This window comes from Eleutherodactylus coqui, chromosome 1, assembly GCF_035609145.1.
Source record: "Eleutherodactylus coqui strain aEleCoq1 chromosome 1, aEleCoq1.hap1, whole genome shotgun sequence".
In the NCBI taxonomy this organism is placed as follows: Eukaryota; Metazoa; Chordata; class Amphibia; order Anura; family Eleutherodactylidae; genus Eleutherodactylus; species Eleutherodactylus coqui.
Genome location: NC_089837.1, coordinates 430,125,142 through 430,142,666, shown reverse-complemented (window position 1 = coordinate 430,142,666; position 17,525 = coordinate 430,125,142). Strand labels below are relative to the sequence as shown.

General features: G+C 40.0%; 1 protein-coding gene across 7 annotated transcripts in view; it reads left to right on the top strand.

The window, feature by feature from the left end:
* ENOX1 (ecto-NOX disulfide-thiol exchanger 1) overlaps positions 1-17,525 on the top strand; it is a 550,861-nt gene that overhangs the window by 427,558 nt on the left and 105,778 nt on the right. For all 7 annotated transcript variants that reach the window (XM_066581809.1, XM_066581791.1, XM_066581817.1 and 4 more), the window contains one exon: positions 6,171-6,383. In XM_066581809.1, coding sequence (XP_066437906.1) covers positions 6,171-6,383 — 213 coding nt within the window. The remainder of the gene's footprint in view (positions 1-6,170; positions 6,384-17,525) is intronic.

Sequence of the window (17,525 nt, the reverse complement as noted above, 5' to 3'; positions counted from 1 at the left end):
GTTGAATTTGGAAAAACCACTGGTTGTGTTGAGCTATTTAAATTGTTCTTCTTTGATTTGGTTTTCTGTCAACAGCTAAAAGTTTGTAAATTTGGGTTGAAAAATTTGCAACTGTACAATTTATAATTCTAATAATGTTGTTGGCTATATGGTCATCTCGTGGGTGAATACTACACATCAAAGGATTATGCAAGCAAACGTTGTGTGTTACTACAGACTACCAGAGATCTAGGTAACTTTTTCTGGTGTCAACTAAAAGTAATCGTAGGATGTTGTACCCAAGTGCTGATATGCTTGGAGGAATACATATTCCCTTGTGATTTCTTCTTGGCCCCACCCCCTAAAGCATTGGTACCAACAGGAGTTATTACCTTTTTAAAAACAGCAGCAATTCAATAATACAGCAGTGGAGTAATGGGAGTAAATATTATGCAACCCATTCGTCAAATCTATCTTATTGCAAGATGCATCCTGCCATCCTTCTTATAGGTTATAGATGGATAATTACGCTTCTTCACTGAAAGGATTCAAGAGCACTTATTTCCAGCTTACTCCACTAATGCAAAGAAAGAAAAGTACAATCTACATCTTTTCAAGTCTATTTAAACATAAAGGTGCTGAATATTGAAATATTTTTGTACATGGACTCTTGCCTAGCCCCATCTCAGCGGTTAGCCCCATATTTTTACATTTCTTGCCAGAAGAATGTCCATAGCCCTCCTCTCCTACCGTCTCCAACATCTCAACATATTACAATCTGAGCAGTTTTTTACTTGCCTTCAGCATCTTTTGATTTGCTTGTTTCCCTTGTGCTTTTTCATTTGAGAAGAGATGTGCCTGCCTCACAAAGTACATTTCACAAATAATATCTACTTTTAGTCCTGATAATCTCAGTTGACTGGACAGCTTTCTTTAATCTTCACTCTTCCGCAGGGAAGCCCTAGGAGCTTTTTAAGGTTATCTGTGCACCATTATGTTCTTCAGTGGTCTATTTATACAAATGTTTTAGGCATAGATTAACTTAATTTACAATTTAGGCTGCAAGAATTATCATATTTTATATCATATTATCTTAGGACGTCTTTTAAATTTGAATACACCCTGCAGAAAATAAAGTTTTCTTAACCCAGAAAAACATTTAGGATACGTTTACACGTAGGGAAAATGCTGCAGATTTTACTCTGCAGCATTTCCGCATCCAAAACGGAGTCAAAATCTGCACCATCAGCTGATGCGGAAGTGACCAACAGTGCTGCAGTCACTACAGGCCTTCAGGTGCCCAGAGACGAAAGCGCTGAGAGAGCGAAACGTTCAGAGGCGAGAGAGAGCATGATGTCTTCTGAAATCGGCTGCGGATGCATAGCTGTTCATGAGTCAAAATCCACACCATTGGTGCAGATTTTGACCGTTTTGGATGTAGAATTTACAGCGGCGTTCCGCAGCATTTCCACTACGTGTGAAATATTAACTGTTAGCATTAGTTGACAGACATGCAGTGGTATCATACCTTTATTTCTTCTGTCACTCTTTCGTCATGGAGAAATCTTCATTCTTGCATTCTGTGTGCTGTAAGCAAATAAGACCTAGGCTGTCCGATGGGCGGTCGTGTTGGCTCCAATTAGCCCTGTGCTTCCGCTCTCATTCTTTTTTAGCTGCTTTGCTTGCCTAATGATTAACCGCTCCCTTGTGCTTGTGAGTGTATTTAAGCAGAAGGGTGCTATCAATCATTAGGCAAGTGAAGTTATTGAAGAAGATTAATAGAAGAAACACAGGACGAATCAGGGCGGAGCAGACCGCCCATCGGACAGTTTAGGGCTCATTTGTATACAACACGCAGGCAAAAGAATGAACATTTCTCTGTGTTGGCAGATGAAATAGAAATATGATGGCACTGCATGTCTGAGCGCTGATCTGCTAGTGTTAACAGTTAATGGGGCTAATGTTTAAGTGGCAGACGACTTTTAATATCCCATTGATATTTATATTTCACCTGTTTTCAAGTAAAATGTTTATATCCCAAAGAATGTTAGTTATTTCACATTAGTTTTTGAAAGGTTTGTACCTTATAAAGATGCTTTTTTTTCGCTTGTGAAGTCTAAAAAATTCATGGTAACAAATTTTACCAACAAATTCTTTGTGATTTGAGGTAGTGGTCAGAAGGGGAATACATTCCTGTTCCTCCAGTTTTGTTACCTTTTGATTCCCTATCTAACAGCAAATTCTTAATTAGTTTTTGCCCTTTTTTTATTTCAAATAAATGTGCAATGTTACAATGGATCTACAGATGTAGCTGATCTAGGTTTATTTATCTCTGGCAGAGCAACTACCACAAGGATATGTGGTCCTGAGTTACAATCTGTATGATAGTCCACAGCTGTATTTACAGTTCTGTAGGATTCAGAGCTGAAATCTCCCAACATTCCATGCTGGTGTCAATGCCTGTATAGAGCTTGCTATGTGGTTACATTATGGAAAATGTAGTATTTGCACCTGACATTGTAGAGCATTCTGACAAGGGAAAACCGAACTGTTAGGGATATGTACATCTACAATCCTGTCGCTAGTTTTCTATTGCAACCAGCAGAATTTTAAATGCAGCTCTGGATTACATTACTGGTTCTAGCTTCAGACCAGTAGAAGTAATGCAATTAAACACGACTTTTTATGTAGATCGAAGGGGTTGTCCATGGTTAGAAAAATATGGCTGAATTGTTCCAAACACAGCACCCATAGGGTTATGTTGGGGTATTGCAGCTCAACTCCACTGAAGTGAACGGGAGATAAGCTGCAATACCACACACAAACCATGGGCGAGGGTGGTGCTATGTTTGCCAAAATAACCTCGGACAATCCCTTTAAGAGTGAATTTCTCAAGCCACTTTCTCCAGTTTTTTAGCATTAATTTTTTTACACTGCACCTCAACACTTTTCCCACAAATTTATAGATTTATTACAATTTATGCCAGACACCGGTGTAAGTTGTAGTGCAGATCTACACCTTCTTATACCAAAAGAAGATTTTAGTTTTCCGCAAACACACAGGCAAAGACCCGCCAGATTTATTAACCCTTTCCAATCCACTGTCTAACGTCTAAAGACATTCTGATTGAAGGCTGTACAGCTCCGATGTCTGAAGACGTCCAGCAGGGTATTCTTACTGTATGTTACTGGCCACTCTGTTGTCGGGGGGGGGGGGGGGGGGGCCTCTCCAGCATGTCACATACTGCAGTACTGGCTCTAGCCAGCAGATGGCGCCATTGTATAATGGCAGAAGGAGAAAGCCCCCTAGGAAACCCTGAATCCAAAATTGGATTGCAAAGCGTTAAGAGACATCCGCCACTTGATAAATTTGCCACATCTTACTCCAACGTACTTAGGTTTAAGACTGACATGCGAAACAACACTCTTATTAAATTTCTCCATAAATCTCCATATAATCTGTAAAAGGTGTTCAAATGTCACCATACATTCTAAGCCCAATTACCTCTATGTAGATAATCCATATTTCCTTATGGAGATATCTCTTTACATCGGTCAGTGCTTTACTGTAGCATGGGTAATGTCCGTACAGGCTAAATTTATATATTTGGATAACATTTAATTGGACTTGGCAAAATTCATTTCTAATTACATCTGATTTATGGCCATAGTATACATTGTATGAGCTAAACGTTATGTATTTGAGACTTCCATATGGCCCAGTTTTCCCAGGTCATTCATTTGACAATTTTGCCATCAGAAATGTTAAAGTTACATTGCTTATCTTCATGTAATTCAGATTCCTACTTTCCCTAGTTTAAGAAGGTTAGTGACTCCCAGAAGAAAGCTTTTGCTGGATTTTATAGCCCAAGTAAATTTCAGTAGAAAGAGTTATCTCCTAGTTTTGGTTCAATTAATTAGGCGTCCCGTGTATGTGCCAAATAATGTAGCAGCTGTTGGATTCACATTAGAAGCGTATTGTTCCAGGCATTTAATGCTCAAGCCATGCCATGATAAGAAAAAAGGGAAAGCAAATATTTTCATCTTCATCAAAAGGGGAAATTCTGAAGGGCAGTCCAAGTACAATCCACAAATAAATGTTTTTCGCGTATATCAAGCTGTAACATTCCATCCCATCTCTTGTAAAATTGCACTACCCATGTTTAATTCATCTTATTCTTTAGCAATTTTTCAGCGAAAGTAAAATGGAAGATTTTCTCACGCCTTGTTTGTTACCAACAATGTTGGAATAAAATATGCTTCTAAATTGAAACCGTTCTTTCAAAGTTGTTTTTACTATTTTGACAATAAAACAATGTAAGAAAAATCTGCACAGCATGCAATAAATATGTGGAGGCGCCTTCTCGGCATCACAAATTATGAACTGTGTTTCTTGTTTGTCTTAGCAGTTAGTCATGATGATAAAATGATGGGATTTATAATTTAATTTGCTTTTTTTCTTTTTTTTTTTTTCTTTCATTTTTTTCTTTTTTTTTTTAAATCTCCATCCACTTTTATTTAAATTTCCGTCCACTTTTTATTAATAAACAGACTTATGGCCCATTATATACAACGATTATCGCTCAACATCCGTTCAAACAAATGAAATTTAACAATAATTGTGCGGTGTAAATGCAAAAAAACTCTCGCTGTTTGTTCACAAGTCGTTATTGCTGACTTTCAATCCGCATAAAAACTATTGCTGGCTTCTCGTTCTGTGTACTCCCCGCTCAGTGCTCCCCATAGAAGTTGAATCTCTGAGTGAGAAGCCTGCGATCCTGCAGCGAAGTCTGTCTGTCTAAACTCTTTATACAAGTGATTAATAACCTCAGCAGTGAGATCAGCGCTCGTGCATATTTAGGCAATAAGGGGAAACTGTAAGAGCACCATGACTGGTAGCCCTTGGGCACACAGTCTGTACACTAAACATAACTGACTGGTCCTGCTTGTAGGCCAAAATGCTAAATCTGGAATGTGGCTCTTATACTGAACCTCCTTGGCATTTCCATGATGCCCTCTTGCAAAGCCAAAGTGGCATACATACCATGAACTACATAGAACCAGAGGGCTAACATTGTCCCTTTTAAAGGGAGCCTGTCATGTCTGCCACATCGCCATAAACTAAGTTATGATGCTGGTAGCGGACATGACCGGAAGTGGGGTGATGTATTTTATATACTTACCCACTCTGGTGATCCCTCTGAAGTCTATACACCACACTGAACATTCGATTCTTCACAGTGCCGTGCATGCTCTCTCTTATAGACGTGTATATGAGCACACGTACAGCACTGTGAAAAGAGTCGGATTTGCAGTGCCAGTGCAATCTTCAGAGAGGGAAAGTGCTGGATCACAGGAGCAGGCGAGTATAAAAAAATTCATCACCCAACGCCATGTTCCCTAATAGCACCATAACTAAGTCTACGGTGATGTTGGGGATGGGACAGGTTCCTTTTAAATGTCTTAAATTATTTTCTTTTCCACTATATTTCCCCATATGCATCTGAAATGAATGTCACCATACATGTAAGACTTTTTCTGGCAAGAATGTATGACAACACGGATTACTTTAGGAATGTGATACAACTGCTAAACTATAAAGTGGGAAGAAATGTTTGCGAAGTAATTTCACACTTACAACTTGAAAATCACTGTTAGGTTTAGAATAATTCGATACCATGAGCCCTATATATATTGGTTTCTAGAAACAGACCCTTCTCTCAGGAGGTAATAGTGCAACTGAACATTGAGTTGTGCTCTTGAAAATAGTAGGAAATAGTCTGTAGTCTTTAACTTGTCCCTCCCTGGGATTCCTCCTTTTACTCCCGCCAAACTACGAAGATCTAGTTAAAATGTGAGAATAGACAATTTTACATATTGGCAATGCTCAAATGTGAATTCAGTTGGAAATCTATAGTTTACCAGGTGCCTTTTTCCCGGGGCTTTCTATTAGGCTAAATGGATTGCTTGTTTTTCAGTCCTCCAGATAGACCGTAGCACATAGATAGTATGTGTATTAAGACAGTTGTTTCATGATTCATTCTCGATGGCCTGCATACTCAGAATTTATATACTTTGTGTGTAAAACACATCAAATATTATTGATCTGCTCTCATACACAATATGTAATGAGGGTAAGAAAATTTCATTCATTTTTAGGTCAAGGATCCATGTATTTCCTTCTCTTCCAGATGACAACAAATTCACAGAAGCCATTTCTGTACTCCTAACTTGGATAGAGAGAGGAGAAGTAAATCGAAGGTCAGCAAACCAGTTCTACTCCATGGTCCAGTCGGCAAACAGTCATGTTCGACGATTGATGAATGAAAAGGCAACACATGAGGAGCAGATGGAACAAGCCAGGGAAATCTATAAAATGGAGCTCCTGGGAATTCTTACTCAATGTAAGTACCTCTTTTGTCTATTGTCTAAGTTTTGGGGTAAGTAATTATAATTTACTTGGGCCCTTTTCAAGATGGACGACTGAATAAAGGTAAGTTTTGTTTCTTTTGAGAGTCTTTACCAAGTGACATTCAAGTGACATGCATTACTTTCAGCAGTCTTTAAAGCCAGCATAGCTCAGGCATCTTTCTCAGAAGCACCCTTTATGGAATCAAGTCATAGCGATATGTGGAAGGCTAAAATGCAACCCATAGTCATAGAGAGGCACTCCAAGTGGCCAACATTGGCCCAAAGCAAATGCTTCACACAAATATACTAACGAGGTCTGATATTTTAGTTGATGAGGAAAAATCTTTTGGCTTTGCATTTTCCTTCTAAAATAGCTAATGGGGCATATAGATAGGCAACTAGATTACTAGATTTTTATTCCTATGTTGAGAATTAAAAACAACATATGTACTTAAAAGCTTACCAGTACTCTTAGTATAGATTTTTTCCTGTGAATTTTAGTAATTGTTTGCGTACTGCCTCTCAAAAAAGGTAAAGATCTTATGAACTACATTCACATGGCCTTGAACGTTCTAATAGCAGAGTTTTAATTTCCCAGCTGACGTTAGATCAATATAATAATGCTGTGAATGCAATTTCTGGAACAAGCTTTTAGATGCTCTGCTTTTACATTAATAAGACTAAAAAGCATCTCGCTGGCAGTATAAAGTAGTTTGAGGGCTCTATTGATTTATAAGTCTCTCTCTGAAGTATACGATATATATCACATTGCAGTATCTCTCAATAGAAAATGAGCTTGAGCATAAGAACAAATGAGACTTGTGTTCTCCAACTGCAATATAATATTAGGTCTGTTACTTTTGTGCAGTCAAGTTTGTTTGAACTTTTTAGATTTTGAGTTTGAATGTGACCATTTGGACACTACAACTTCATGAGAAAACAGTGTTTTCAATTTTTAGAGAGAAATTGAAGGGGTGTTAAATATAAATATATTTCCTAGATATACCTATAAGCAAATATACTTATATTTAACACCCCTTCAATTTGAAGTCCACTGAAAGGGTGAAATCTGCTACAGATCTGCATCAAAATCCTTGACACAATTTAGGTTTCCAAATTAAATGTTTATATTCACCCTCGGAGCGGCTTACGGATCACACACACATTGGGTGTGATTAGAAGTCATCTGTTCCATTAACAAGCAGAAATATACAAAATACATTTGCTATGAGGCTAGAACACGCCTCACTTGTAATAATTATAATTTATTATAATTCATTTATTATCATTTGAAATAAAACTAAAAAGAATATTGACGTCTTAGTTGTCTGGCAGACTTCTCTCAAGCAGATTGGAACTATGTGTAATAGGCTTCCCAAAACAAAATGTATAAGCAATAAGATATAGCTTTTTCATGGAGAACAGGTTGTGCTGACATAAGACCATCAGTCTGGATTCTTTATATCCTCCGCATGGGACATTCAAGGCCTTTTGAACTGTTAGTGCACATCTACAAAATTCTTGTTAAGGGAAAATGACAATATATCACATCACAGAAGCATACAAGATGGATACAAAATGGATTCATATTTACTGCCCTAACAAAGGGTGAAATCTGTTGCAATTCTGCACCCAAATCTGCAGCAAATCTGCTACGTGTGAACACATTTTTAATATGTTTTGCTAGAGATTTTAAAAGAGATGTTCAAATTTGTCCACATGGCTTTACCATCCGGAGATTCTGTCATCTCGGTGTTCTTTTATATTCATACTTGGACAAATCTTCTATATCATCTTCTCAAAGATGATCTAGTGACTGGCAGCTTGTCACATAGCTCATTACTGGCTTACTTGTACAGGTGTTTGCCAAGTGTTCATCTAAACTGTAAATATAAGTACATTAACCAGTCCTACACTATAAGTATAGATTGCCTATAAACACCCTTCTTCTATTATAACAGTATATAATGTCATCGTACCATTCAACAGTCACCTCAACAGGCTAATCAGCCCAGATTATGACGGTCTACATTATTAGAGTCTGGGAAGTTAAAGGGGTTGTCCCGCGAAAGCAAGTGGGGTTAAAAACTTCTGTATGGCCATATAAATGCACTTTGTAATATACATTGTGCATTAAATATTGGCCATACAGAAGTTATATACTTACCCCCCCGTTGTTGGCGTCCCCGTCTCCATGGCGCTGACCGAAGCCTTCTTCTGCCTCGATTAGACGCGCTTGCGCAGCTCTCTGTCCCGTTGAATGGGGCCGCTCCGGTGTGCTCGCGCCGCACAGGTCTTCTGCGCATTTTGGTGGGGCCCTCACATTAGTGTACTATTTTAGCTGTTCCAGTTTTTACAGAATTGACAGAAAGCAGACAAGTGGGCTACCAGTGAACTTCATCTGAGGATTAAGAAGATCCTGGCTTTACAAAATCTGTTTCCGATTCTTCAGTGCTGTAAGCCACTGTTGTGTTAATCAGTAGACGAAGATTATCGATGCCCAAGGCTCTGTTCATATCTGCATTAAGGGTTTCCGTTTCTCCGTGCCTACTGGGAACAGGAGAATGGAATCCCCGCAGTTAATGGATTTGTCGTATGATGGAATAGAAAAATTCAGAATGGATTCCATTGACTATAATTGGCTTTTGTCTTACCTTCAAGCATTTTCACAGATGAAATACTGAGCATGCTGCACTATTTCGCCCCCCCCCCCCCAATTTTTGAACAACAGGAGACCAGAACTAAGTTTCAAGTTCAGATGTTAACAGAATCTAATATATTCCCTTTATCTCAGTTTTGTCGGTATCAGGGCACCTCACACAGCTTTCCAGTGAGATGACCCCTTTTTTAACACATATCACGTGTCTCAGCTTCTCAGTATTTAAAGAATAGGGAGGGAAGAGGGTGCTCAATTTTAATAAACAGACGTTTTCAGGTCTGGCTGGAAGATTCAAGCAAGAAACTATATCGATAAGGAAAAACCAACTCACCAGCCCACTCCAGATCCACAGGAGATTACAGACATGTTTAACCATCCAGATAAGCGAGTAACTTTGAAAGAAATTCCAGGTCATCCAGAGACCCAGAAAAATATTGAGATTTACTTATTTCATAAATAATAAAAAGTTAAATATGACCACCACTGCAAAAACCTCACTGATGCATTTCTGGTGCGAGTACCTAGACTTGCTCGTCAAGAAAATGGAAAAAGTAAGGCAGAAATGTTGTCTTATTTGCCCAAGAAATCCACCAGCACTGTTTTCTGTGTGCACTGGTTATGCCTAATGTTTTATTTGGGTCATATAGGCATGGAAAAAAACATTCTTATACATCGGTTCTTGGCTGCCATTTTCAGAAGTGTTTACAAACTGTTCTAGTAAATGTGCTGCTTCCAGTGAATGACCAATGCGGTCATTCACTGGGTTATTTTTGTTATGCTTGAACCACTGTATATTATACATTAGAGTTTGCTGCAGTTTCATTTTCACACTCTGTCCAGTGAATGATAAGAGTGTTTCAGTGTGTGGGATGTGCTATGGTCATTCTCTGGTGATTTTGTGATTTTAAATGTATTGCTTAGCCTAAACTTTCTAGAACCTAAATGACAAAAAGTAGTAGCCTGGGCCTATTTAGGCTACAGTTAAGATGAAAGTGGTAATGAGGGGCATTTTCAACGGTTTCAGTAGAGCATAGGCCTACTGAAGCCTAGGAGAGCAAGTCAGAAAAGTCCAGATGGTATCAGCAGTTTTGATATCCAAAAGCTTTTCTTGACATTTTGATTCTGTAAGCTTTGATTTAGAATAAATAAAGCAAGTAAATTGGGTTTCTGAAGAGTACTTTTTTTCAACAAATTATATGTAAAGAAACCGGAAAGCAGGTGCTTGGGTCTACCTCCGATGCTCTCAAGAGTGTTTGAGTGGATGCTTTGCAAAGCCAAAGTTGGCTTTCCAATGCATCTCAATAAACTCAAGGACACTGCAAAATATTACAGAAGAGACTGGAAGACCAAATCCTTTTGCAGACAAGCGACTAGGTGAACTCACAACTCACCCAGAATTATATTTGGAAACACAAACCGGTAATGAGGATTGGCCTACTGAGATGACAATGGCTAACCATTCAGGTAGCCCTTTTTAAGTGTCATATTCTTCATAATTGTGGCGTATGAAGGCGAATAATTTCTGGAAGGCATAACTAGAAAAACAGATGATGGGGTTGAAGTAGCCCAATGAAAATAAGTGGTCCACAACAATGGAAATGGCCAAAAAAGAAGAAAAAAATTTGGTACAATGAAGATGCTGTTAAAGAAGCCATATGTGCTCCTGTGTCGGTGAACGAAGCATGGTCATTACATTGTCCCTGAAATAGAAAAGTACATAAAGTGAAAGAAAGCAAGTGATAAAATAATCTTGTGGGGAAAAAAATCTGATAAAATGTTATTGATGAAATCAGAAAATACTATCAGCCACTTGACTAAAGTAGTAGTTGCATAATTAAGCCTAAGGATGCTTCTATGTAATCTTGCAAGTTTGTTCTATGAGGAAACCTGATTAAAGGCAGGAAAACGATGCTGTGTAAAAATGACCTGAAACCGTCAATCTCAAAGTCTTAGGAATTTGCATTAATGCCAGAATCAAATTATTCATCTCAGTTTGCCTTGTCTGTTCTGGAAAATAATATTTAGATATTTTGATCCTGAGGATTCGCTATTCAGCTCATCTTGAATTGTGCTTTGAGAGAAAAAAGGCATTTACTCTTCTTAAATAGACACCCTCAACTGGATTATAAAATAGATTGGGTTTTACTGAGGGGTCACTGACACACCACTGGCACAGCATTATCTGTCCACGGGACACCTGAGTAAGAATGATGACATATAGGATGTAGAATTGTAGATAGACCTGTGATAGTACTGAAATATTTACATCTCTGCTCCAGGGGCAAGTTGCAAGAAATGTGAAACCCCAACTAAAGTCTTACCTGGTCCTTTTTTAATTGTTTTTCCTCTTGGGCCAAAGATTCAGTTCACTCTCCCAGCTTTATGTCTTAAGTTTGGGAGGCCAAGGCAGAGTATCTTATAGTTACCCCCCTTTGCACCTAGGACATCCCCCCCCTAAGCTCCACCCCCAACATCAACACCATCTTACTAGTCTACATCAGTCATTTTAAAACATACTTGCTCCTATGATCTGTTCCCCCGTACTGCTTTTATTAGTCATCTTCCTCCGCTCATCTGTCCCCCCAGCACTGTGTAAGGAGACTAAAGAGAAGCCATTCACAGTGTGCCCATTTCCTGCCAGACCCGTTGCACTGTCAGGGTCTCAAGTTCATCGTCTTGTGACATACAGTACTGTATACCCAATGCACTCTGACTATACATGGAGTCCAGCGGTGAACGGGTACTGTGAAGGGAGAAGCAGTCTGCAGCACAGCAGAGCTTCTACTTACACAGCGCCAGGGGGCAGGTAAGCAGTGGCTGGAGATTAATAAAAAGCAGCATTAGGGGCAGATCATGTGGGCACATGAGCAAGGATGTTTGAAAATATAAGGCAGGTTTTAATAATAAACGGTTACATGAAAGCTGCTGTGCCTGCACTCCAGAGAACAATATAGGCATAGCTGGAGCTCCCTGTTCAGCTTTGCTTTATCACTGAAAAGGCCTTGACACTAAAAAAACTTTATTAATTTATAAGAATAAAAAACCACTTCCTAACCCACTAGGGTGGTTAACCTAAACAGACACACAGCTACAGACAAAAACATATAACCATTCATCTGAATGAAAGATGAATGTAAGGGTGGACAATAGAATGAAAAAATTACTGGGTACAAAATACCCCAAGGTGTTACAGGGTATTAATATTAAATGTAGCGATAATGGTGTGACGCTACCTGTCAAGACAGTTTGGAGTCAAATATGACTGACATAGTAATCAGTTGATATAGGATAGATGTGAGTACTATTTGATCAGCAACTGTATGACCTCTTGAATTGGGTTGCTGTAAGTATCACATAGAGAGTAACCTATGATGCCATATTGCTAAACCCGCGTATTAGTGTGTATTGCCACCCACTAAGATAGTAGTAATGGTCTATCCAAACCCGTAGTTCACTAATTAGTGTAAAAAGGGTTAATAGTCCAACAGCACCGTAATGTAACGCTGTGACTGAACTGGACTAGTTATCGCCAGAAGTCACTAAAAGAGATTTTTTTGGAGCAATGTCCTAAAGGTATCGTCTATCATCGACGCGTTTCCACAGTGTAATACTTTATTAAGCACTGCTTCATCAGGACGAGGTGATATATATAACGTTAGTTGTAGGTTGAACAGGGAAAGGCAGAACGCAGAATAATTCTATTTGCGAGAGCTGCGTCTGCCTTGATAACCCTTTACTAAGTGAAGTGCTGGCAAGGCTGATACTAGTTGTATATAGGAGTGATGCAACGGCTGGAAAAATACACTGCTGCAGAGACCAGCGCCTGGTAAGGCTGATACTAGTTGTATATAGGAGTGATACAACGGCTGGAAAAATACACTGCTGCAGAGACCAGTGCCTGGTGAGGCTGATACTGGTTGTATATAGGAGTGATGCAACGGCTGGAAAAATACACTGCTGCAGAGACCAGCGCCTGGTGTTAGATACAACAGAGCGCTTAACCCCTTGAGTGGCACGCCCGGAAATTTTCCGGGACGAGCTCCACTGCTCATAGTGACATAGCCCGGAAGATTTCCGTGCTATGTATCACTATGGGAGCTGCAGAGCACAATGCCACAAGCTGTGACAGTGTGCTCTGCCTGCACAGACCCACAGAGAACAAAGCAAGGGCTTTGAAAAACCAGCAGAAGATATTGCCGATATGTTGGCAATCTCCTGCTTTGTTTACAGGTTGCCATAGAGACCATCGGCTTGTCAGAAGCAAGCCGATGGTCTCTGTGGCAGGGAGAGCTTGGTGCTTGGCTGTCAGAGGACAGCTAGGTACTAGCTCTTACAGCAGAGATCAGAGAAAACCTCTGATCTCTGCTGTGTTAACCCCTTACATGCTGCAGTCTATGTGACTGCAGCATGTAAAGGGCTGTCACCATCGGACCCCCGGAATGTGATCAGGGGTCCTGATGGGTCCCTGTGGAATTCCCCTAAAGGGACAAAAAATAAATAAAAAAAAAAAAAGTTAAAAAATTCTAAAAAAAATAATAAAAACACTTGTCTCCCTTTACTTTGTAAAAAATCAAAAATACAATCACACATGTGGTATCCATGCATCGTAATGACCCAGAGAAGGAAGTTAATGCATTATTTAACCCCTTAATGACATGGCCCCTTTTTTTCTTTTTTCCCCATTTCTTTTTTTCCTCCCCCCTGTTTAAAAAATCACAACTTGTCCCGCAAAAAACAAGCCCTCATATGGCCATGTCAATGGAAAAATCAAAAAGTTATGGCTCTTGAGACGCAACTGCAAAATTAGTTGAAATTCAATGATTAGACCATTTTAAAAAACCTGCCCTGGTGGGCACGACAGGGTGGTAGGAAACCCGCCACTCAAGGGGTTAAAGGCAGCACTTCACTCTAACATGTAAAGTGCTGACAAGGCTGATATTAGTTGTATATAGGAGTGATGCAAGAGCTGGAATAATGCACTGCTGCAGGAACCAGCGCCTGATACTAAATACCGTATATACCGGCGTATAAGGCGACGGGGCGTATAAGACGACCCCCCAACTGTCACCTTATACGCCGGTATTCAGTGGAGAAAAAAAAAAAAATTTTATTACTCACCTCCCACGGCGTCCTGTCGCGCTCCGGCAGGCTGTCGCTCGCTCCGGCAGGCTGTCGCTCGCTCCTCGTCCCCGCCGCAGCATAGCTTTCTGAATGTGGGGCTTGAAATCCCCGCTTCCAGAAAGCTAATACACACGCCGGCAGCCATGACATCATTGAATGGCTGTGATTGGCTAAAGCACACGTGGCTTCAGCCAATCACACTATTCAATGACATCATTGAATGGGTGTGATTGCTAACACGTGCGCCTTCAGCCAATCACAGCCATTCAATGATGTCATTGAATAGTGTGATTGGCTGAAGCCACGTGTGCTTTAGCCAATCACAGCCATTCAATGCTGTCATGGCTGCCGGCGTGTGTATTAGCTTTCTGGAAGCGGGGATTTCAAGCCCCGCATTCAGAAAGCTATGCTGCGGCGGGGACGAGGAGCGAGCGACAGCCTGCCGGAGCGAGCGACATCCTGCCGGAGCGCGACAGGACGCCGTGGGAGGTGAGTAATAAAATTTTTTTTTTTTGCACTTTTTTTTTTTTGTATTACCGGCGCATAAGACAACCCCCGACTGCAGAGCAGATTTTTCGGGGTTCAAAAGTCGTCTTATACGCCGGTATATACGGTACTACAGGGCCTTTACAGGCAGCACTTCACACTAGCATGTAAAGTCCTGACAGGGCTGATACTAGTAGTATACAGGAATGATACAATGGCTGGAATAATGCACTGCTGCAGGAACCAGCACCTGATATTGAATACAATAGAGCCCTTACGGGCAGCACTTCACTCTGACAGACCGGGTGTTCAGCTTTGCAGTTCGCTAGCTTAGGACAGCACTGTCCTCACCTAGCTGCATAAATGAAAATAGGGGGTTTGTACTAAAAATTTACAGATTTATAGGCTGATTAAAACATTGCAAAAATGCTTATCGCTTATTCTGCACATTTTAGAGAAGGGAAAAAAAAGCAGATACTTTTTATGTGATGATCCTCTGACAGATGCTTGACTTAGAATATGTAATAAACTTGATATTTACAAATGGATTTAATGAAACATTGTATCATAGCATTAAGGCTCACAAAGCGGATGGACCTATTTTACATCCACTAACAGAGGTAATTTTATTTCTTTTTGTATATTAAGGCCGCCTGCACACGAGCGTTCCGGATTCCGCTAGCGGATTTTCACGCGCGTATGGTACCTAAATGTGCTTGCGGATAGGTGCGGATGCGTGAAAAATGACACGCGGATATACGCGGATGTGTTGCGGGAAAAAACGCGCAGAAAAACCAGCAGACACCCCTTATCGTAAACCCAACCCCTAGATAACTGCCCATTCCTTGGAAAACAGCTTAAAAACCAACACCTAGACTCCGTTTTGTCCCTCTTGCTTGTGCGAGCACCGTTAAATTATTCTGGCAACATGCTTTCACCCGGTGAGCAGATGTCTTTGTGGGCATGGTTGATCCATGTAACTTTTTTCAGGCGCTTCTCCAGCGTGACTTTATTTCAGTCACTGCAAAAAAATTCACAAGAGGAATTCATTACTACAGATTTTGCATTCTTAGATCCTGCATTGGCAAGAAATACTACCTATCTCCCTCTACAAATTTGCCTGTGAAGCTCTGTGCTGTGTGTTGGGACGCCTCCTACCATGCCTACTTCCTGTAGTCATAGCAACCAGTGACTCCATCTGCAGCTGCACTGCGGATGTACTGCGTGAAAAAAAGCACCCATTCACTTGTATTGGAGGCTTCACGCGCAGAATCCGACCCAAATTAGAACAGGTCGCAGATTTTTTCACGCGCGTGAAAAAACACGATACAAATCCGTCTGTCTGGGGACAACTGCGGATCCTCATAGGAGTATATTGGCTGCGGTCTGGGGCAGATAATGTGCCTAAAATAACGCGCTGGAAATTCCGTTCGTGTGCAGGCACCCATATGGTCCCATATTATTGATCAGTTCATGCCAGCTTTTGGTGTAAACTAAGCTCCAAGTCACAATTTTTTTTTTTTTATTTTTTTTTTTTTGAGTCATAAATTTCATAAAAATATCACTTTTTGTGCCGCACTCAACAAAGTGAACATGGCTTACAGGCTGGAGGTGTGGCGAACAACTTTTAGACTGAATTAAGTTTAAAAACAGAAAACTGTGCAGATTGTACAGATCTATGCTGAACAATAGCAAGCACAGATTTCAGTTTCTGACCTCAGGAAGGTCCAACACACACCACATTTATTAAGAGCAGTATGCCTTTTAATGCATTTCACACCGTTTTCTCTAACAATCCTGGCTTGTGAAACACTATTCTTCATAACTCTGCCCCATAGTAGCTCAGATTTTGTCTGTATCCAAGACTTGTATAAAAGCTAATCTTTACAGCAGTCCTCTCACCAGCATCACAGGCAGGATTATACTGAGAGAATAACAGAATGAAAAAATCTACAATCAAAAAATAAAAACCGATTAGAAAAATGGAAATTGTTTCACTTTCTGGTTTTAATTAATACAAAACAAATTTGGTGATATAGTCCGATTAAATGGAGTATGTAAATTCAGACAAGTTTCCATTTCACAGAATGCTGGTAAGCATCGCTCAAGCAGAAACCAATGATTTGAACTGAATATGACATCGAAATAAATTACAGAAATACATCATGTTTCAAGGGTCAAACACTGCTAAATTATTTGCTCTGTTTTAATATCTTGCTTTGATAATGCCGTTAAGCAGTCTCCTAAACATGTCCTCTCTGGGAGGCAAATGATCATTTTGTGCCCATTAGATGATAGTTTACTGCTTGCAATTTCCCAGACAAGAGCCTCCTTTGAATACATGATTACCACATTACGTATACCTAGATTTTCAGTTCCCCACCTAGCACAGCCTGTCTATTGGGTGCAGCAAATGGAAATGAGGCAGGTGAAACATCTGCATAGCTTGTACATAGTCCTTCAGAAATGTTAGAGCGAGATTCATTAGGTCTCTACCAGTGAGGAAATTGCTAATTGTCTATTCAGTTAAGCACTTAAACGTTAAAACATATTGGAAAGTTTAAATACCATTCACATTCAGAAAAATGGTCGTACGTGTTCCTGTGTTAATGAGAAATCTGTTCTGTGTACCAAGGACTTTTGCCGTCTGCTTCATGCAGCTGTTCTTTTCCTACAGCCCTGGAGGGGATTAACATGCATGTCTGTTATCATGTAGGTCATCATTCTGCAATGCTAGCCCAAGAGAAATATATGTTTCTAGATTTTAGCCCCAAATTACTCACAAATGTTGCTTAGAAATAAAGAGCTTGGCAAGAAGAGTTTTATTTTTTAGTTGTGGACACACAGGATTTTCTGGAATATGCTGTTG